This window comes from Sprattus sprattus, assembly GCF_963457725.1.
Source record: "Sprattus sprattus genome assembly, chromosome: 16".
Classification (NCBI taxonomy): domain Eukaryota; kingdom Metazoa; phylum Chordata; class Actinopteri; order Clupeiformes; family Clupeidae; genus Sprattus; species Sprattus sprattus.
Window position 1 is genome coordinate 20,624,659 of NC_137914.1, and position 22,986 is coordinate 20,647,644.

Consider the following 22,986-nt stretch of genomic DNA (forward strand, 5'->3'; position numbering starts at 1 on the left):
GAGGAAGGATTCAGCTATCCCCACAGATGTGATGTCAGCCTGCAAAACACCTCAACCCAACCACTTCCCTGTAACCAGTTCCCCAGCATTTTCAGTATTGCTATCTCAATGGGCAGCCTACCAAACATAACCACTTGTCTTCACCATATCTATCAGGCCACACAAACTGGATTTTCAAGTCAATGGCCACAGAGTGAGCACTTTCCTGAAACATTGGAAGGACTGCAATGTTAGAACTGACACAAGCTTCTACTTTTTGGCTGGCAGCATTGAAGGCAGCCCATGAGGTATTCACAGCCTCATCTACAGGGATTTTGTTTTCAATTTCACAATTGTAGAGGCCAATGCTACCTTTCTCTGGCAGTCATCATGTATGTCATGGCTGGCTTTTTTGGCTCGATTGTAAAGACCTACAAGGCATTGTTGTGATATGAAGCTTCAGGGCCACCATGTCCCCTGCACTTAGTTTCCTTAGAAGTTCTGTGTCTTTAAAAGTAAGATTGCACAACAACCTAAGTTCGAACTCGCGTTAGCACGTTAACTATTTGTAAAACAGGGTATCAATAGGGGAAAAAAATATTTAAAGTGTTTTTCTTAATTTAAGTTTTGGATTTAAATTGTATCTATGTACTTGTAAGCCTACTTAGAGCATATGACAAATATGAACACAAGGTTTGTTGCAACAGTCAAGTCATCTCTCGCCAATTAATTCAAACTTGGAGGTGACACCAACATGTCACTTGAAAGCTGTAAGTAAATGGTCTTGGTTTGTGAGAACAAAAAAAGATTCTGGGCTAATGTTATATTGCTGATTTTAATTCTGCATCACAAAATATGGAAATCATCCAAATCATATGCAATATACATAACTTTATTGCAATTACAATATCATGCTCATCATGGCTACCATCTTGAAATTGTATTGATTTTAAAAAGGTTTTTATGTGAAAACTTCCAAGAACTATGTATGGTGACTAAATGTAACTAACAAGATCATCAACTTCATATTATATCCCATAATAATAAGAGAATTGATCTGAAAACTCTGGCACCGGCGACCATTTTGAAAAATGGCTCCTACGGCTCCTTATTGAAAATTCATGATTTGGCTATATTTGTACCAAATTTCCCGCTTTTATCACAAAATGCTCAATTGTTCAGGTTATCTGCCTCACTTTAACCTTTTTAGAACCTTCTATGTTGAAACATTTGTTACCACCCTTATACAGGCTTCATGTAACATTCCCTCTCTCGGCCCAAGGTCGGTGTGTTCAGATGTATGTTTTCTGCTGCTGTTGTAGGTGCTGGAGCTCCAGCAGCAGATGAAGAACACCCTTCACCAGCTCCGCCTGGAGGAGGCGCGGGCCGGAGAGACGTCCAAGATGGAAAGGGAGAGCAGAGACCTGGCTGACAGCCTGTCCGCTGTCAGGGCCAAGCTCCAGGAGGAGCAGCTGCAGAGGTGAGGCCTTCTGAACCCCTCCTCCTCGTTCTGCCCAGTCCTCTGAAGGGCTCTTCCTCAATAATACTCTTGCAGCATTCTATACCCCCCCTCTCCCCACACACTCATGCCATAATGGTCGGGCCCAGTCCAGGGTTGTTCCTCACTACTGCTACATTTCATGCATAGTACATGTGAATTGCGTATAATGTGTTATTTGGCCAGTGGTTCTCACTGGATTTGGAGGGCTCCATTTGTCCTTGGTCATGAAAGGGACATTTGAGCATTTCTAACCCATTCCTTTGTATAAGTAACTGTTTCCAATCACTATTACTCCACCTGCACATTTCTCTGCACCAATGCTGTTCATGCAGTCCATTGGTTTTAGTTCCCTTTTTTTCTTTTCTCATTTCTGCTCAGCATCAACGGTTATGCTGTTGGTCATAATAATAATAATAATAATACATTTTATTTGTATTGCACTTTACATCATACAGATCTCAAAGTGCTACATATACATATAAGACAACAACAATTAACAATGATTAGAAGAAAGCTTTTGAAAAAAGATAAGTTTTCAGGCCTTTTTTAAAAACGTCAATAGACTGTGGTGTGTCATGATGGTAGTATAATGAATTACCTTTGTTTACTCAAGACTCACAACATCATACATCCCACATCTCCCCACCCCAAACAGGAAGTTACTAGAACAAAGAGAGGAGGAGCTCCATCAGCAAGTGCGGTCCCTGAGGGCGAAGGAGGCATCTTTGAGTCGCACAAACTCCGAGCTGGCTCACCGCCTGAAGCAGCTGGATGCCCGTCTACAGGTCCTGGAGAGTGAGCAGAATGCCGCCAAAGAAGAAGTATGTGGCCAACTGGGTTCTCCTGGGACACTGTCTCAGTCCAGCCAGCCAAACTGTGGCTATGAAACATATGTATATGCCATGATGTTTGCTATGACTGACTCATTTTGGGTATTGCACAACAGCTACTCTCTCCTCTACTTCAAACCTGTGTGGGCATGCAGTTGGTTTCAGACGAAACTAGACCGATCTCCGGTATGATAAGCCCCTTTTATGTAGTGTCTGTTTAAGGCAGGATTAGGGCGAGTTGTGACCGCTGCAGCGATCTTTATAAAAAATACATAAAGGCTGTTGTTGGCCTGGCATTAAGCTGGGAGTGAAGGAAGTCACAGAGCAGAATCCAGGCCATATTGACATCTGTGCAAGAGGGAGAGCTGATCTGAGGGTATGTGCTTGTTTAGGTCAGTGTAAATAAGCAAGGCCGTCATAATAAAGGTTTTTTTTAATGGTGCCGTGTAAAATGGGCTACCGTGTCATATCTTCACCCTAATCCCTTGTGCAATTCTTTCATGTTTGTGGTACGTGTTGTGGGCTTGTTTGATTGTGTAAGGCCAAGTTCACTGTGAGAATGGGGTTGAGAAGGAGCTATCTGTGAACTCCTCCCGTGTGTTTACTTCACAGCAGCGGGTGACCAGGCAGAGATGCGCTGGCCTGCAGGAGGACCTGGCCTCCAGCCAGCAGGAGTCCGAGAGGCTTCAGGAGGAGCTTCAGCAGGCCATGCTGCAGCTCGACTCCAACACCCGGTACGTGACACTGAGGACATGGAAAGGAAACCATTTTGTTGGTTTGCAGCTGGATCTGGGCCTATTGTATCACACATCTGATTGCATCCCCTCGTGCAGGAAATACAACGAGAAACAGTGTCAGTACAAGTCCAAGCTGCACAAAGCCAAGCAGGTCTACACGAGGGCGACAACACAACGCGACCGAGTCATTCAGAAACTTGAGAATGACCTCATTCTTGCCACTAGCCTGTCTGAGAGAGTGAGTCTCTTTGATCCTGTAAAACGTAACCACTGTTTTAATCTGCTGCATAGAGTTTGAATAATAAGCATTTTACTTGCATTGCCATGAACAGGGGCTTAATATCCGGGCAACATCCACATAAATCAAGTGCATACTTTTTCTCGAAGGTAAATGAGTGTGGAGAAATGAAGGCCGTTTGAAATGTGATTTTTGAAATCCCTGATGTTGTGTTGCGTCTCACCGGTGGACAGGAGCAGGACCATGGTCGGAAGGTGACGGAGGAGAACGAGAAGCTGCTGCTGGAGAAGAGGGAGCTGCTGCAGCGTGTCACTGAGGCAGAGGAGATGGGCAGCAACGGCCTCCGCACCGCCACCACCATCCAGCAGAGGTGTGTGTGTGTGTGTGTTTGTGTGTGTGTTTGTGTGTGTGTGTGTGTGTGTGTGTGTGTGTGCGTGTGTGTGTGTGCGTGTGCGTGTTTGCGTGTGCGTGTGTGCGCGTGCGAGCATGTGTACGTGCGTATGTGCAAGCGTTTATGTGAGCGCGTGTACAAGCCTGTGTACTTGCGTGTGTAAGTGCATGTGTGCGAGCGTGTGTACGTGCGTGTGTGCGAGCGTGTGTACGTGCGTGTGTGTGAACAGCAACGCCCTACGCACCGCCACCACCATCCAGCAGAGAAGAGTAGGTGGTGCTTTTCTGTGGGTGGCATAAAACAAATCCAAACTAGTGTGCAAAGGGAGTAAATGGAAATGTTGCCTTTTATGATTAGCCAAGAACAGACAACACCTGGAGAAGTTTGTAAACACTGCTGCGAGGGGGATTAGTGGTAACTTTCAGTCTTTATTCCACTGGCGATTCCAGTATCCGGTGCCGAGCCCCAAGGGTGCAACGTGACAAAGGAATGAAAGATTACTATTCAAAATACAAGGAAGTGGAGGATATTTAAACTGGAGCTTACTTTCACATTTACTTATTTGTTAGATAACTTCAATCATTCACCAAAAGTATTACTTTTTCCACTAAACTTCAAAAGTACATGTAGGCCATGCTTAACTGCAGATGCAAAATGTGTACTTCTTATTGTTGTTTGTACCCTTGATCTATTGATGTCTCATCAGAGCTTAAGCGTGTGCTAAAGCGTGTGCTATAGTGTGTGCTAAAGCGTGTGCTAAATCATATGCTATAACGTGTGCTAAAGCGTGTGCTAAATCATATGCTATAACGTGTGCTAAAGCGTGTGCTAACTTCATACTTATCTTTTCTGTGGTGCATAGTTTGGAATGGATTGGTTAACTGTTCTGATTTTCTGCAATGAGCTTTTCATGACTTTTTCTGACAGAGACAAATTCAGACAGTGTCATTGAAGTAGACCGATGAATGGACATGTAATGGTTTCAGACTGGGACTTGTTTTCTGACCTCTGAATCACGAGATACACTGTGCTGATGTCACAGCCGCATACCCTTTTACCTGAAAGCCCAAATGGACTTTTGTACCCTAAGTTGTAGATGCTCATGCTCACGCGTCTTTATTTCCCTCAGGGTTAACATTCTGGAGGTGGAGAACAGGCAGCTGCAGGAGAAAACGCTGCGTCTGGCTCATCAGGTGGGGATGCTGGAGCGGGGCCTGAGGAACTCCACCTGCAGTATGGAGGTAAAGGGTGCTGCAATGGTGGAGGAGTATTAGCATAAACAGCATGGACATCAGGGAAAGGATTCAACCAGGTCATCTGTCTGGCTGGCTGTCTGGCTGGCTGGCTGTCTGGCTGGCTGTCTGTCTGGCTGGCTGTCTGTCAGTTGGTTTGTCCATGTACAAATTCGGTATTTTGATCTTATTTACAAACTTCATCTCACTTCACACAATCACTTTTTTCTTCTGGGTGTATGGCGAAAATTATGGATGTGCAAGAATTCACCTTGCATTCACAAGAATTCACCTTGCAGCTCGACACTATCTTTGCTTATTGTTTAGATTTACAACTTAATGCAACAGTAGGCTACACTTTGCGGTGTGCGGTTAAACACATAAACCAGACTTTGATTTTGAAAATGAAAGCAAGGGGATCAAAGATCATGTGATTTAAAATGTGTTTCTTTCTGTTTAGCAATGTAATATAAATGACCTCTATGTTACCTAAGGAAAAATAATGTAATGTTAATTAGGGGTGGGAATCTCTTGGCACCTCACGATTCGATTCCTAATTCAGAGGTCAACGATTCGATTCCAAACCGATTATCAATTCTAAAACGATTATCGATGCATCTCGATTTAAAAAAAATTGAGTTTGCTACTCAGAGTCTCTACTTCCTACTTTGTGTTTGATAATTAAAGAAAATCAACAGATGAATTACCTTCTCTATTTTTTTATTAGAGAAAAAGCTTTTCCTTGTCACAATTATGACTTTCTATGAACAATGCAATGATCGATGCAGCTTGCATTTCAACACAAAACAGGTGTAAAAAAAAAACGAATCGAGAAAGAATCGTTCTAGAGAGAATCGAGAGAAATCGAATAATCGATTTTTTTCCCACCCCTAATGTTAATTCAGTAGCTCAAAACCAACCTCACGGCACAACATTGACAACAATGTCATCAAAAGACACCAGTTAGCACACTAGCAAGCTTGTATCACTGCCAAATGTTCTGTCAGTGGATTTTGTTTGTAAAGTGGTTGTCCTCATCATAATTTGCTGTTAATTAAACACTTTCCTTACAGGTTTGTGATTCATTAGCATGCTCTTGCTAATGTTGCTCTGAGCTGTGATAAATAAAGTGCTATATAAAACACACTGACAGGATTGACTGCAGGGCTTATTTTTAGCTACTCACCCAGTTTCTGCTCCAAAGCATTCTTTCCTAACAGCCATCATAAACAGTCACCATTACAGATCCCAGATGCTCTTGGGTGCAGTGAAGCCTTAGGAGGTTGGAGTTGTTCGCCTATGTACTTACAAGTGGCCATTGCTGTACTGGGAGTTTGTGCTACTTAGTTTCCTTTCTTTGTTCTTTTTTTGTTAAAAGGATTTGAAGAAAATGCTTCCTTCAGACAATGAAATCTTTCTCCAAACTTCTGGATCAAGGTACAGGTTTTTGCTTCTGTTGAGTTCTTAATAGAGAGCAGGCGGATTTGATGAAGTCCTTAATAATAGAACTTGCATATTATTGTGGCCTGAGATCTGCAAATAGGCCTTCAATGAGATGGTCGGTCAGTGGGATATTTATGGGACATCAAACCAATATCAAATGTCACTGCTGTGGTTATAGTGTTGCTAAAAATAGCCATATCTACAACTAAGTTACTCTCTTCATATCTAAAATGTTTTTGCATTATCAAACAACAAGCATTACACTAATTAAAAGATAAAATCAAATGTGTAATGTGTATGGCATTCAGTCTTCTAGGTGCCACAGACGTGTTGTCACCTGTGTGATTGATCATATGCAGGCATCTCCTAATCTCAACTGGATCATTTTCTCTCCATTTTTGTAAATAGAATTCCTGCATGATACTTTGGGATAGTATGTACAGTGGACAGAGTCAATCCATACCAAAGGGGGGTCTAGGTGACTTGGTATGGACTCCTAGGCCTGCTCAGAACATGTGAAAGATAACATGACATGATTTTTTTGTTAATGTAGTAGTAGACGTTTCCCAGAACTACATATGTCGCTCACACAATCTTAAAACAGGGATGCCTTCCATCACAATTTGACTTTTTCAATTTTTTTCCCCTCTTCCCTCCCAGTCCTAGATTGGCCATGAATGACCCTCTGAGCATCCTGGACTCCATCCACAGGGTAAAGGTAGGAGAGCACCTGGAGAGCCTGAAGTCCTCCTTCTCCGTGGCCTTCTCCCAGCCCTCCGAGCTCAGCTACCTGAACGTGACGTCCCCTGAGGGGGCCCGCGGCCTCGGGGACCAGGAGGACGGCATTAGCGTGGCCAGCGAAGACGCGTGATAAGCCTCTAACACCTTTGGAAGGCGCTACAGTCCAGCAAGAAACACTAAAAGGGACGTGGGAGGCTACAGGTACATGCGGCCCACAAGGGCGAGATGCTAACTGTTTTACACTTGTCAAAGTGCAGCTTTGAAATAAGTGGTGAAAATATGCAGCATGAGTCCAAGTGTTATTTTGGGAGATTTCTTGGACAGGTCCACATACTTGTCCATCGTCATTGCAGTGTAGTATCAGTCCACGCCATAGGTGTTGCATTTTTTTTTTTTAGCTTAAGAGAGTAGGTTGCTGTCATCATTATTCATTATTCATCATAATAGTGTCTCCTGTTTAATGTCCTTCTTCTTGTGGCTTGCTTCGTCTGAGCTCTGTGTGTTTCCATCCGTCACTAAGGCTGAGCACTTGTGTTTGATTCCAGCTGGCAAAGCAGTTGGCAACCACTTTGAATCATATGCTAGTAATAACCTCTAAGAATGCCTTATTTAGGAAAGGGAACATTAACTATGTGAAGAAAATTTTCCTACAAGAACAAAACAATTTCACTGTGGTCTTTGCCTATTGTGGCTGCTTTGGAGGAGGCAAGAGTTGAGCACTTTTTCAAACCAGAGATTAAAGTTGTAAATAAGACTTTTGGTGGAATGTGCTAATGTTGTATCATCTGTATCTTCCTGTGCCTCAGACACACTCATGCAGTTAAATATAATTTAGAAACACTAGGGCCTGTGCATGAAATGCATTGAAATAGCACATGTGCTTTCTGCTTAGTGCTTTAAATGTAATTGGACTTGGGAAGTATGTAAGCTAATCATGTTAAAGAGAGGTAGCCAGAACACAGCCCTGTGCTCTGAGCACACATCGAGCTTTCACAGGGCGGGCAGGAAAGCGTACCTTTGAATGTGTTCCTGTAACTGGAAAGACAGAATGGTTTATCGCAGCTCTGAGGCCGGGTGTTTTCCGGCGCTCTGTTGTATTTAACATGCTCGACATTTTGTTCACTGCCAACCACTCTGTTACTTATGTGTGTTTATGCTAATTTTCATGCCAATATATTCAAAAGGTTTGTGTGACTTTTTTTTCAGAATTTTTGTATGTGAATGTTTTTTGTCACAATGCTTAAAAGGGACCACTGATATTTTTTGCGAGATGTACAGAAGTTTTGTATTTTTTTTACATTTGTTTTCCATGACACAACATGAATTGGTTGTTTGGGATTCTAGAGTAATCTAGAGTGGTAGTGGTGCACATTGAGGACCCCTTCTTCAGTGGCAGTGCATACAGACTGGGAGTCTAGGCGAATCCCACAACTATCGATTAGCTCTCTAAAGAACATCTTATGGAGAGGAGTTGGAAAAATAATCTATAAATGACCACTAGGGACAACAGGGCGGGGTTGAACTGGTTCCCATCAGTATAATGCTGTAACAGTGGTTTTGGGATTGGATCTCTAAAGAGGTTGAAATGGGCCCTTTGCCATATAGGCCACCGGAACTATGTGTGTACCATCCCAGTGCAATGAGGCTCTCAGACCTCTCAGCCAAGTAATGGATGTAGTCAGAGACGCAGGGCCTTAAAAGTCTGAGTGGGTCCCTGGGTCATTCTTTCGGTCAGGTTTCCAGGAGTGCCAGTGGATGCTGTCGGTAAACGAAGGGTTGAGTCAAAAACGATCCGCATACGGATGTAATTCTAGAATGTTGATTGGTTAAGATTAGTTACCAGGCAGGAACTTGAGCAAAAACCCAACGATTACCTGTGTTTGTGAAGTGTAACATACATCCTTTATCAGTTATTTACGTTTACGATATTTACTGCTACAGATTACACCTATCACAAGTGTAATTCAGTCGTTTTCCTAACTTTTAATGTGGTGTCATGTTTAACGCTGCTGTTCAACATTAATAGCAACTGAATTACACTTGTGATAGGTGTAATCTGTAGCAGTAAATATCGTAAACGTAAATAACTGATAAAGGATGTATGTTACACTTAACAAACCCAGGTAATCGTTGGGGTTTTGCTCAAGTTCCTGCCTGGTAACTAATCTTAACCAATCAACATTCTAGAATTACATCCGTATGCGGATTGTTTTTGAGTCAACCCTTTGTTTACCGACAGATGTCAATGCAGTGAATCATCCTGAAAATACTTTTTTTCTTTTTACCAGTGCAACCAAAAGAGCCATACAATGTCAAATGTTCCATTATTTCACTACAGTGATTCATCACACCACAAGGCCTTGGATTCCGAGCAATGGAAAAGCAACATGTTACTGTTCCACTACTGTTCTTTGTTGTGTCTATTGGGAAGCAGAAGATTTTACAAAGCAATCATGTTTGAGATTTAAATTTTTTGCAGTCACAAACTGTATATTTTGTATAAAGTATTTTAATAAAATGCAGATTGTATTTCAAGTGTAAATTATTTTATCAGTTGATACAAATCAGTGAAAACATTAGAGAACCTTTGTACTATTCTACATCCCAGGTATTGTAAATAATGTAAATGAAACCAGGTGATTCTACATTTATTCTGTAACGAGCAAGGCTGCAATACAATTCCTGAGCTTAGTTCTTGAAGAGCAATAATATTGGTATTAATATCAAATGTGCAATGTTTATTTCGCAACCCTGCCATATTATTTTTTACTGTGTTCTCCCGTCTCCCTTGACTCCACCTCTTGATGAATGGTCTTCAGTGACAATATCAGCCACTTTTCTCAGGATCATCACATGGAACAGCAGTGGTTAAGAGTGTGATTCTGTGAAATAGGTAAAGATAACCATAAAGACGCAGTATTTATGTGCTGGAAGCTTATTGCTATCAGCCTATTTAGTTTGGTTCACAACCTCCCATCAAGTGTTCTCATGCAACACAAGCCAGTTCAACATCAAGTCAAGTCAAATGTATTTTTAGGGCACATAAAAAAAAAACTCACACTGACGAGTGCTGTACAATTAAATCACAATAAAATATCAAAACAAATAGAAAAATGAAACAAAGCATTAGAATTAGATCACAAAAAAAATATAATAGAACAGAAGCAACACACTGAACTAAGCATCTATATACACATCAAAGAACAGAAACACCTTGAACAGAAAGCAAATATACAAATTATCAACTAAAATCAGGGGGATCCAAATGCATTGTGTTGCATTGCCTTCCAATGTTGTTTCACAATCTTATAAATCATGTTGCAACAGTGGAAATTCCCTCCATGAAACTGCAGTGCAAAGCATGTTTCTAAAATTGCTAAAGCTTTTCTGTTTTTGTGGTGTTTTGTGCAGAGCCACATTATAAAATGGTTTGTGTTAGTGCCATTTTCATATTGTTGGTTAAACTTAGACATTATATAACTTAGATTAATATTTAGTGATTGTTATTTACATTGATAGCATATTTGTATTTATAGTTTACATTTCAGTCTAAAATATGTTTAGTGCTCACGCATTGCATTGTTTGAATAATCAGAGGTTGCATTGTTTGGAATAACCAGAGGTGAGCTGTGACGTTGCGAGCTCACGCATCAATGTATCAATTGTTTGTTTTTGATGTATCAACTGTCACTTTGTTGCACTTGTCAGAATTTCAGTAAAAGACGGAGCGAACACAGTTTTTCTACCGTTGTTGAAATACAGTACACGCGTAGACTCGTTTTCTTTCCGTCTAAGAGTGATTACTTAAGGTTTAAGATAAGAACTACATACTGACCAAAAGAAGGGAACTTTAAGCCACTACAGTTTGTTCAAGCTTGTTGGATGGCAAAGCTAAATAAAACTGGCACTTTCTTCGAAAAGTTTACTTACCTCTCCATAGTGGTTTACAGACCACTGGACCACTGGCCACTTAAGAACTCGCACATTAACAAAAAAATTGTCATACATTAAGACGTCTCAAAGCCTTTTTGCAGGGTTGCTAACTCTCGTATCAAAAAAACATACAACCGATGACGTCTAAACACTTAAAGTCTAAACATCTGAACACCAAGTCCAGTTCTAACCCCTGAGGACCCCGTAGTGCTTTTCAGCCCAGATCATTCTACGGACATGGATTTCATAAGTGGAGCCAATCTCCGGAGCCCATAAGTATTCTGGCGAAAGCACTTTGCTGGGCTTGTGAAGCCAAAAGTACTTATTCAAGTGGCTCTCGTCATGCCAAAGGGCCTCAACGTCATTTACTTTATCCGTCTTAATCCCCCGATGGCAACTTTCCGTGATGTTCCTCACGTTTTGCCAGGTGCCACCAAAGACAGCAGCGTGGTAATAGTAGTCCCCGTCATTCATGTAAGCCACTGATTTAGGGTTTCGGTCATACGTATACTCTGTTACTGAGCTCTTGTAGAAATATGCGTGCAGTAAGGCCACTGAATCCCCGAGGGCCTCGGAGCCAAACGGCCCAACAAAGACCTGGTCGACGTCCATGCAGAACACATACTGGTTCCGCGTGCTGATGAGGTTGTCGATGGCATCTGTGATGGCCTTCATGCGCATCATGGAGATGTCCTGCCAGCGCTCGTACCTCTTTACCGGGATTGCTCGCAGTGTCCGTCCTGGTGCCAACTGGACAGTGGGAACATTATGCGGGACATCAGTGAACACGTAGTAGTCTACAGGCAAGCCCACCATGAAATGCCTTTCTGCTGATGTTAAAAACTCTTTCAAGTAGACCTCCAAATACCTTTAAAGGGTAAAGAACACAGATAAAGGAATCAATAAACGTAGGGCAGTGAATTGAACTGGTTGACCTCATTGAATTTGTTTGACACACAATAAAAGTTCCACAGGACAGTTATTTGTGGAAGAGATCACTGTTAGTGGAGATTGCTCTCTTTCTCTTGCCCATACAAGTCTATAAACATGCCAACAGGAAAACAATAAAAGTTAATGAAAAACTGACCTTCCGACGGCAAACACTGTTAGGGCTACAGATGTACCCTTTTCTACATGGTATTGATCGTAGATTGCTTTTTCAAACATCTCATTCCACATTATTGGAGCCCTCCATGATGTGCATGTTCGAACGTCCCATCTTGACCTGAAGGGGTTTAAAAACACATGGGCTTTATCACACCACGGTGATGTGTTTACTGTAACGCGTGGACTTCTTTGATGGGGACTTTATAGCGCTTAACATACCAGAGATCTAGTGAATTATCAATATGATCCTGTGGTAGTAGGGTCTCACCAGGGGGCAAAGTACACTTCATCATTGCAGTAAAATACCTGAAGGAGAGTATATCAGAAAAAGTAAACACCTGACAAAAACAAATACAGCTTCAAGAAATAAAAACATAGTTGTAAACATCTCTGACTTTTCATCGTGTGGATATACATAAGTGTTTGGCCTGTAGATTTCTTCATGTCATTGGTATGTCAGGGTGGCTATTTTGGGCATCGCATGTGCTCATACGTAAATACACCTAAAATGTTTATAGTTGTGTCCCTTGTAAGACTTATGTTCTAATGTGTAGTAGCCTGCATGACTAAACCAAAATGTAACATTGGTTATAAAAAATCAACATCTACTGTTACAGTAGCCTTCAGATTTCATGTCTGTCCTTGACTTTTTTTATTCAAAAGGAAAGTTTTTTTGTTGCTGCATTATGCTCAAAAATAGTCCTAAAACACATTCTGAAAGACCATGGACCAGTACCTAAAAAATCGTCTTGTGCTTCCTTCTACACTTGTATTAACCATTATAAGACTACTAAGGAAAGAGTACAACCCAATTGTAATTTCATAGAAGTCGTGTAGCACTTACCCACTGGAAATTGTATACTGATGTAAGATGAAGAGCACCACAGTCACACATAGAAAAAGTGGGCACATCCATTTTGCGCGGAGATGTCTGATAAAAATAAGGACGAACCTGAAAGTTAGCTAATGGGCTACCACATTGTGAACACAACTGAGAGCATAAATCAGTTGAAGTTTCTATTTTATAGCATGTTATCTCGACGAGTATAAAAAAGACAACAAAGACTGACCTTATGTTGATAAAGTAATTGATTTTATATGGTGTCCCAGCCATTTCCTAAATATCTCAGATGGTAGGAGAAGGAAATGGAAAACACAACCTCATTATGCTCATTAAGGGAACTGCAACTTCATCCTCTTCAAAGAGCTGCTCACAGGTCTTGGGCAAAAATAAATCAATTTCGGCGAATCCTTGAGGTACTTCACGCAAATGGTGAACTTCAATTAGTAGCCTACGGCAGACAGTCGAACTTCCAATTCCGAATGACAGGGAAAGATGGATTGGGTCTCCGTAATTCTTGCGAAAGTAGATCACAGAATTGCAGAAGCTTTGAACAGCAGGATATATATAGGCCTACTTAAAGTCAAGATTTATATTCAAAGAGAAAAATGTCAACGTGTTGGCACGACAGAACTCTTCAGTGTCGTCTACCATCGGATCAAAGGACCATGTCTGAATTACAAAAGTTACAGTACACGCACAGCGTACGCTCCAGCGTAACCCGGAGTGGCGGTATGGTCCATAGACATGTATAGGTAGACGCCGCCTCCACTGCTTCTCGGCGAAACGCGTCGCCGCCATATCGAGAAAGGAGCTCTCTGACTTCAGCGGTCTGTCAAACAAGCGCAAGTTGCCAGGAGCTGCGGTTTATCTGGATAAAAATCACGATAACCTTTTACATTTCGCAACCAATTTCATGGAGTATTCAAGGGTTTATGCTCTACGTGAAGTGTGTGAAAAAGATTGGCCTCTACGTTACTTTGAATCTCGCTAGTTAAATCGCCAGTCATACATGTGCATGGGTCTATGATAAACGCTCACTTTTCTTGCAAAGCTCGTGCATTTTGAAAATACTGAGAAGATCTATAAACTATCGAAATAGTGCTTCTTTAGTTACTACGTATTGACCATCATTAAGAGAAAGAGCATATATAAAATAGTGAGAAACTGGCAGTCAGTGTGTTTTTCATAGTTTAATAGTTCCTTTTCAAGTATGTGCATTAAGAAACCTTGAACAGTGCAATTGGCAATACACAGTTATTTCACAAATCAACATTACAAAAAAAGCTATAGGCCTATATTTCTATAGCAGTAAAAAATATACACATCTCAATATATGGGCCATTCTACCGAATTCGTGTAATATGCAGTCCCTCAACAATAAAAACTATTTACAAAACAATTAGGTATTTAGGCATAGATATTTAATTAGAAAATGTTATGGTCTATATAAACCCAATGCATTACATGAGATAGTGATAAGCTAAATATAAACAAAATCATCATTTATAGGGTACTTTCTATTGGGAAGTAGCTGTCCCCAACCCTGACATCTAAATTTCAATGCCTTTAAATAACACTTTTCAATTTTTTTAGATTTTTTTCAATGATTTAATTTCAAAGATCTTTATGATTGGGTTGAAATAGAACTTGGAATATTTAGATTTATTGTGGGTTTAATTTTTAAATCAATTTTCTATACTCAAAAAATCATGTCCCTAGTTTTCATGTCACTACCGAAACACAAGAGTTTTAGTCCATTGGCTGAGCCTGTGTTTTAGCCACGACTCTGCATTTTTGACCATGCAGTGACACTGCATCTCTGACCCTCATGGTTGAATGGTAAGTAGCTAAATCCCATAGTTTTTATATAAATGTGTTCCAAAGTCTGAAAATCGACGTGTAACCTTAAGAATTGTCACTACCGAAACGCATGTTTTCTTCAATTAAGTAAACCTTTTGGGGTTTCATGGAAAATCTTATGTTTGTATGTGTGTTCACCTCTTCAAAGATGTCTTTGCATGCAGTGTGCTTGTTAGAATTCTTTATTTATGCTTAAAATTAGCTAGAATTGTCACTACCGAAACAGTCACTACCGAAACATATTGTAGTGACCTGATGATTTCAGTAGTGACAAAATGAAATGGTAAGTAGTTCAATCCGATAATTTTTTAAATAAATGTGTTGTGTGGACTAAAGGGTGGCCCAGAGCACCTTTTGGAAGATTTTGGGAGAGAAATGAACATCCATCCAACAGTGCAGTCACTACCGAAACACTGGATGTCACTACCGAAACAGTGCAGCACTACCGAAACACAGGATGTTTTGTAAAAAATTAAGTATATTGAGTAATCAACTAAAATGTTATGATACTGATTGGATTAATGTATGTTCAATTTCATCAATCAACAACTCTGGAATCAATATGATCAGTATTTTGCATTTTACAAAGAAATATTGCACTTAGATTTTGATGAATTGTATAAATTGAACTTGAAAATTTGGTAAAAAATTCATTTTTATGGATTTCATTGTGAAAACCTTCAAGAAATATTTGTAAAAATACTCTTCAGAGAAGGGAAGGAAACACAATCTGAACAGGTGAATAATAATACTTTTTTACTATAGTAAATGTGATGTTTCGGTAGTGACAATTTTTGGAAGAGGAAAAACATTCCAACACATTCTGAAAATACAATATAAAAATTGACTGTTCTTTTACTAGATAAGTGTACTTTAGATATGGTACAATATACATACGGACAAAGTTTTGGGAATAAAACATAAAAAAAATCAAAATATTTCCGACCTGACTTTGCACCAATTCGGTAGAATGGCCCATATACATAGGCCTACACATCTCAATAGTTGAACTGTAATATAAATAACATAGCATATATATAATACAATATAATATAATGACTCAGTATAATGTGCAATGGAATAACATATGATATATATAATATGTGATACAATATAATATAATATATTTTAAGTATAAGTATATATTCATATTATATATATATATATATTTGTACATTTGTACAATTTGACATAATATACAATCATGCTCTTAACATTTTCAGATCTATGCAGTGCAATTGACACAATATATAATTGTGAAATAACTGTGTATTGCCAATTGCACTGTTCAAGGTTTCTTAATGCACATACTTGAAAAGGAACTATTAAACTATGAAAAACACACTGACTGCCAGTTTCTCACTACTTGATGTATGCTCTTTCTCTTAATGATGGTCAATACTAGTAACTAAAGAAGCACTATTTCGATAGTTTATAGATCTTCTCAGTATTTTCAAAATGCACGGTCAGTGGCGGTTCTACACGGAGGCCTGGGGTGGCCCGTGCCCCCGTAGACATGTCCCTGGCCACCCCTGCGGCCACCCCTTGCTGACCAAATAAAACAAAATATAAATGTATTATGATTTTACACCCGAGCGCCAAAAGCGGTACTAATGCGACGCAACGTTCTACATGGGTATATTAAAGCGGCGCACCAGATCACTGTAGTTTGTTTGCCATGTGTGGTGCTTGTTGGAGAGAGGAGCTACGATTGAAATGTTTGGCTCGCTCTCTTTCATTCATGGATCGCTGGTTCTTAAGAGGAGCTGGTAGTCTGCCTGTGCCATAGTGATCATATACAACTGTCTTCCGTCTGAGCCTTTTGTCCGAAGACTTTAATCAGTGCCACTTAAGCAAGTAAAGGCTCAAAGAGATACATATCTAACGGATTTTATGCTGTAAATTAATGTTGACTGCCTGTCGGACCTGTTGTTAGTGGCAGCTTGATGATAAAAAGGAATCGGACCAACTTCAAGTTTCTCCTTGTCTACACCCGCCCTCTAGCGGTGAACACAATATTACTCGACACTTATTTTTTTCCACTGCCACATACGTTTCTCCCCTACTACGCAGCCCTCAAAAGTGTCATGGTTTTGCATTACCCCGTTATACGTTTTCATTCCCTCGCAATGTTTTTGCATTCCCTCTGCAAAGACTTTGTATTTCCCCTAAAGGTCCCCTAAACCTAAAGTCAGTGGTGGAGGAAGTACTGAAGTTTAGTACTTAATTAAAAGTACAAGTATCCAGGGAAAAAAAAGTAAAAATTCTACATCAACAATCCTACTTAAGTAAAAAGTACTTACTTTTAAATGTTCTTCAAAAGTAAAAGTACTCACGCAATGTGTTTTCTCTCAATGGGCCTCATTTATAAAAAGTTGCGTAGAAACCATCCTACATTTTGTCTAAGACATTTCCTGAAATGAGCGTAAGTGAGATCCACAGAAACGGACGTACACACAAAAAAAACACGTGTACGCCAATCTTTCGGTTATAAATCACAAATGTTCGTTGAATTGTGCGCAACTGAATCTCCGCCCTCAAAACGCCCCTATTTAATCTAATCAGCATAATCAATGCACAAACAGAGCACATCTTCAATGCACAAACTCTCTGTGACAGTGGCAATCAAGAAAGAAACATGTAATCAGAAGAATTAAAAGTGAGGCTGACATCGACGTTCTGCTGATGGAAGAGCAGATGCGGGCCAAAACATCGTTAGAAAGCCTGTCTGGTGGCGTAATGGCAAAAGCAAAGTATGTGAAATGTCGTAGACACGTCTCCGAAGCACCAGAAGCCGCATCTACGGCAAAAGCACCACTACCGACCGCTCACGGGCATGTGCTGTAGGCCTATTGAAGTGGGCTTCCTAGGCTGTTTGAGTGGGCACAATCTGGATGAGAATACATTGGGAACCCTGTTTTACGCAGGAAATCCTCTTTCACAATTTGCTGTTCCTGGGCACTGTATGGAATTATAATTGATACTGGCATAGAGGGATAATACTGCAAAGAACATCGGGCACAATTCTGCTTAATGATGACGGGGATTTCTCGACTGGTCTCCAATTTCTCCTCGGAACGTTCCTGTAGCCAGGAATCCAACAGCCAAAACCTGAACGTGTATGGCCTGGTTGCATCTGGTGCGCCTCTGTAGACGACAGGCCATTTGGGCACAACGCTCTCGGCAAGTGGTACCTGCTTATCAGCCATATATCATCTTGTGTCAAAAAGTCTGCGCGATCACGAAAAAACCCTTTATCTCCTTATTGCGCAGTTGGCAATATCCTCTAAGAACGCCAATGCAGCTATATCTCCTAATGAAAACTAAGCCACTATTAGACTTTCTATAGACTTATATATATAGCGATATAGTACTTACGAGAATTGCCCTCGTGGGAGTAAGATATGATTAAAATGCAGGTGGAAATCTTAGAAACAGTAACTAGCGTTCTCCGTAATAGTGAATCAATCACACCAGTTCAACGGACTTTCTCTCAACACGGAGCGGGAAGCGTTGCTATGGATTATAAATTATTTATAGGTACCAACTAAGGTCACAAGAGGGCGCTCTAACACAAGAAATTAAACACTTTACAAATATTGAACCTGTGGTCTACTCAGACCATGACACATACTTTTCTTCCAATACACTTACAGGTCGTTTACATGGAGCCTAGTTTGTCAAACTAATACAGATAGCTAATACAGATAGCCCTATCAATTAGACGAGCACTCTCTATCCGCAACGATCCAAATCGAGGGTAGAAAGTGAGAAGATTTGAATCGGTACGGGGGCTGGTGTTCGTCTGCACGGATTCACGCAACCTGATGACGTCATTGCCCCACGTGATTGTTTTGCGATCTCCAACCACTATCACTTGTTCTCCCTCAAAATCTCACTCGTGGTGGGCCTCAAATTCACTCTCATTAACCCAGCCTACTGATTTTTGATTAGCCTTATCTTGATCTAATTCTTTTTATTCAACTTTCATGACCACAAATACAAATTGGCCAGCGATTTAATTTGCTTTTTTATTCATAAATGTATGTAAAATGGTCGGAGCAAAGCCTCTTGGGAAATGGGATGACAGACATGTCATGTTGTACTGTTCCAAACTCTTTATTATCAATAGAAAATAGGATTCATTTTCGCATTATCCTTTAGTCTGACCACTGATTTTATTAACAACCATAATGTAATGTTGCTAATTGGAGCTTGAATGTCTTGTGTAATGTGTTTAACCATGTGCTGTTTAGTCTCTTCTTTTAGGTTTTTCACGTTTTTTTCAGTTGTGTAACTAAAGCGCTAAAGCGCCACCCACAGGCGTGGGGTATGTACTACAGCCTGTTCAACACAATCTGGTGGCTCCGTTTTTACGCAAATCTCTCGTTACCAGGCTCTGGGCCTCATTTATAAAACGTACTTACGCACAGAATTGATCTTAGACTGTGCGTGCGATCAAATCCACGTCTAAGTACAGATTTATAAAAACCGTCTTAGACGTAGAAAAGGACGTATCTCTACGTCTGGTTTTAGTTCGTGTAAGTACATTTCCTTGTGGCAATACTGGAGTACTGCAGGAATTTAGAACTCAAAGCGCCGACACGCAGTTTCATTATCATCATCGTGCACCACCGTCACCATTAGGGCTAATGTTTCGCTCAATAAAATCAATTAAACTATTAGAACAATTCACACATGAATGAGATTCACGTCTAATGGGTATTCCGTTTTCATTTCACTAGTGTAAAACATTTCGCTCAATCTATAGCCTATAGAAGGTCTAATAGTGGCTTAGTTTTCATTAGGAGATATAGCTGCATTGGCGTTGTTAGAGGATATTACCAACTGCGCAATAAGGAGAGAAAGGGTTTTTTCGTGATCGCGCACACTTTTTGACACAGGATGATGTATGGCTGATAAGCAGGTAGGCCTACAGCTTGTCGAGAGCGTTGTGCCCAAATAGCCTCTCGTCTACAGAGGCGCACCAGATGCAACCAGGCCATACACGTTCAGGTTTTGTCTGTTCTTGGATTCCTGGCTACAGGAACGTTCCGATGAGAAATTGGAATTCATTTAGCAGAATTTTGCCCGATGTTCTTCGCAGTATTATCACTTTATATGCCCGTAATTTATTAGATTTCCATACAGTGCCCAGGAACAGCAAAATGTGTAAGAGGATTTCCTGAGTAAAACAGGGTTCCCAATGCCAATTTTATCCAGATTGCGCACACTCAAACAGCCTAGGAAGACCACTTTAATACAGCACATGCCCGTGCGCGGTTGGTAGTGGAGCACAGCAAAGGCATGCCTAAGGAAAGGTGGCGACGGCCGGCTAGACTCCGATGCTGGAGCAGCAGGTGCTGCTGCCGCAGATGCACCTTCTGGTGCTGCTCGTGCGACAGTTGCGGCCGCTGGTGCTTCGGAGACGTGCCTTCTACATGTCACATACTTTGCTTTTGCCATTACGCCACCAGACAGGCTTTCTAACGATGTTTTGGCCCGCATCTGCTCTTCCATCAGCAGAACGTCGATGTCAGCTTCACTTTATTTCTTCTGTTTACATGTTTCTTTCTTGCTTGCCAATGTCACAGAGAGTTTGTGCATTGAGGATGCGCTCTGTTTGTGCATTAATAATATGCTGATTAGATTAAATAGGGGCGTTTTGAGGGCGGAGATTCAGTTGCGCACAATTTCACTACCATTTGTGATTTATAACCGAAGGATTGGCGTACACGTGTTTTTTGTGTGTACGTCTGTTTACTGTGGATCTCACTTACGCTCATTTCAGGAAATGTCTTAGACAAAATGTAGGATGGTTTCTACGCAACGTTTTATAAATGAGGCCCTCTGTCTTTTCGAAATTAAAAGATTCGATAGGTGTGAAAAATGAACCAGATTCAGTGAATCTAGACTCCGTGTAAAGGGGGCCTTAATTTCTCCTTTTCAGGCTTTTTTAAACCCAGTGAGATCCTTCAATTAGAGTGGCTGACATTATACAGCAAATATTCTTTGTGAGTGTCGTTTAACCATGACCATATGAAGATAACAGAAAAGTCTAATCAACAGATTTTAAGGAAAACAACACAGTATGCACTCAACTCTAATCTCATTCCTAATCATTCTGGCCTTTCTTTACAAGTGCACAAAATCAGCTTTGCAACTAACCCTCTATGGGACTTGTCATTTATAAATGACGCTAAGAAAAACTGCTTTTAAAAAAACACCTAAACCTTTGACCAATAATATTAACCTAAAAATGTGCCACATGACATCCCCTTCAACCAATAACATCAAAAGTTGTTACATATCTTGGTGATATTTGTTGCTATAAGGAAGTATAGCAGAGGAGAGCACATGTGAGTCACATGCCGGAAGAGCACGATGGTAAGTTCAGTTTTTAAGCAATATGACATAAAACACACCAACCAAAAAAATATTTCTTGGTAGCCTAAACTGTCTTATTGTTTTTGCAATTTTATGTAGAGATATGTCAAATATTTGTGTAAAACCTTGAAAAAGTTAATACCATGTACAACTAACAAAGTCCTATAAGGGGATAGGAATTTACGCAATTGCTCAGTATAGTTTCCAATTGTTAAGATACACTATCAGACAGTATACACACATTTACACATACTGTATGTCTTTCTCAGGATGTTTCTAAGTTTTATGGAAAGGTAAGAGGGACAGCATTGCCAATTCCTGAGGGAAGTGAAGAAAGTCAGTCAAGCTGTGATGAGGATGAGGTAGTTAGAGTACAAAATGACAGAAGCGGTGATGCTGAGAGTGGTGAGGAAGAACAGGATGAGGATGATATAATAAATAAATGAGCAAAAAATGAGTGCAGGCTCTGTGTGGGCCTAGTGAGGGCTCCTGTGGGCTATGTTAGGGCTGCCCACGCAGGGCCATCACTGAGGGGCCAGCATTTTGCCAATGAGCAAAAGCTCAGGGGTCCTGTGTAGGCAGCCCTCAAAGAGACATGTGTGGGCAGCCCTCAAAGGGACCTGTGTGGGCAGCCCTCAAAGGGCCCTGGGTAGGCAGCCCTCAAAGGGGCCCTGTGTAGGCAGCCCTCAAAGAGACCTGTGTAGGCAGCCCTCAAAGGGCCCTGTGTGGGCAGCCCTCAAAGAGCCCTGTGTGGGCAGGCCTCAAAGGGCCCTGTGTGGGTAGCCCTCAAGGGCCCTTGTGCCACTTTTAAGGGGGCCCGTACAGGGCCTCTGGAGGCTTGCTTGCTGTGGGCTATGTTAGGGCTGCCCACGCAGGGCCAGCACTGAGGGGCCAGCATTTTGCCAATGAGCAAAAGCTCAGGGGCCCTGCGTGGGCAGCCCTCAAAGGGCCCTTGTGCCAGCCCTGTGGAGGCTTTCTTGCTGTGGGCCTAGTGAGGGCTCCTGTGGGCTATGTTAGGGCTGCCCACGCAGGGCCAGCACTGAGGGGCCAGCACTTTGCCAATGAGCAAAAGCTCAGGGGCCCTGCGTGGGCAGCCCTCAAAGGGCCCTTGTGCCAGCCCTAAGGGGGCCCATATGTGGCAGCCCGCACAGGCCCAGCATGGGTTTTCTGGGCAGCTTAGACTCTAGAATCTTTTGTTGGGCTATCTGGTGACAGCCTGCAGTGAAGCCAAAGCTGCGGGCCCCGCTTGGGCAAGCCCACACCGGGCCTGTGTAGGATTGGTGTGGGCTGGCCCTAGCCCACAGCGCCCACAGCCTGCCTGCATGGGTCCCATGGCGGCTTGCTTGCTGGGGCCATGACCCACTTTTTAAGGTCAGACCTTTTCTTACCTATACACTTGAGAGAATGCAAAGCATCCCACCTAGTGAACATCTCTGTGTCGATGAGCTGATCATTCCATATAAAGGAAAAAGTCATCTCATAATTGATTTTAAATGATGAATTTTTAGATGATTTATGATATGAACTTAAGTGTTTTTCATTAAAATGTATAAAAAATATATATATGCCTCTGTGTTTTTATCAATGGTATTTTACATAAGGAAAATGTTCTTTTTTTTTTTACCCTAATGGGCCGTAGTCATTTATAAATGACAGTACCCCAAAATAAAGGTCAAAGGTCAAATGTGGAAAGTGAGCTCCAAATATTTATTCTAGACCTAAACACACTTAAAATCAAAGGTCTGTACATTTTTTCCATTAAT

General features: G+C 41.2%; 2 protein-coding genes across 3 annotated transcripts in view; one reads left to right on the forward strand and one right to left on the reverse strand.

Moving 5' to 3' along the window:
* Positions 1–9,621, forward strand: part of ccdc30 (coiled-coil domain containing 30) — a 30,753-nt gene extending 21,132 nt beyond the window's left edge. Inside the window, exons 20-28 of the mRNA XM_080853832.1 lie at positions 1,302–1,459; positions 2,136–2,301; positions 2,923–3,044; positions 3,144–3,285; positions 3,519–3,655; positions 4,806–4,917; positions 6,287–6,345; positions 7,012–7,293; positions 9,381–9,621. Coding sequence (XP_080709958.1) covers positions 1,302–1,459; positions 2,136–2,301; positions 2,923–3,044; positions 3,144–3,285; positions 3,519–3,655; positions 4,806–4,917; positions 6,287–6,345; positions 7,012–7,222 — 1,107 coding nt within the window. The 3' untranslated portion in view covers positions 7,223–7,293; positions 9,381–9,621. The remainder of the gene's footprint in view (positions 1–1,301; positions 1,460–2,135; positions 2,302–2,922; positions 3,045–3,143; positions 3,286–3,518; positions 3,656–4,805; positions 4,918–6,286; positions 6,346–7,011; positions 7,294–9,380) is intronic.
* Positions 9,622–10,111: 490 nt separating this feature from the next.
* Positions 10,112–13,383, reverse strand: LOC308377462 (N-acetyllactosaminide alpha-1,3-galactosyltransferase-like). 2 transcript variants are annotated; one of them, XM_080854124.1, is made up of 5 exons: positions 13,203–13,383; positions 12,977–13,063; positions 12,352–12,438; positions 12,113–12,250; positions 10,112–11,893 (listed from the first exon to the last, which is right to left on the reverse strand). In XM_080854124.1, the coding sequence occupies exons 1-5, from the start codon at positions 13,244–13,246 to the stop codon at positions 11,212–11,214; spliced, it is 1,038 nt and encodes a 345-aa protein (XP_080710250.1). In that variant the 5' UTR covers positions 13,247–13,383; the 3' UTR covers positions 10,112–11,211. The 2 variants fall into 2 exon arrangements, with proteins under 2 accessions (XP_080710250.1, XP_080710251.1); XM_080854125.1 differs by having other exon boundaries at positions 12,401–12,438; positions 13,203–13,340.
* Between the last annotated feature and the right edge of the window lie 9,603 nt (positions 13,384–22,986).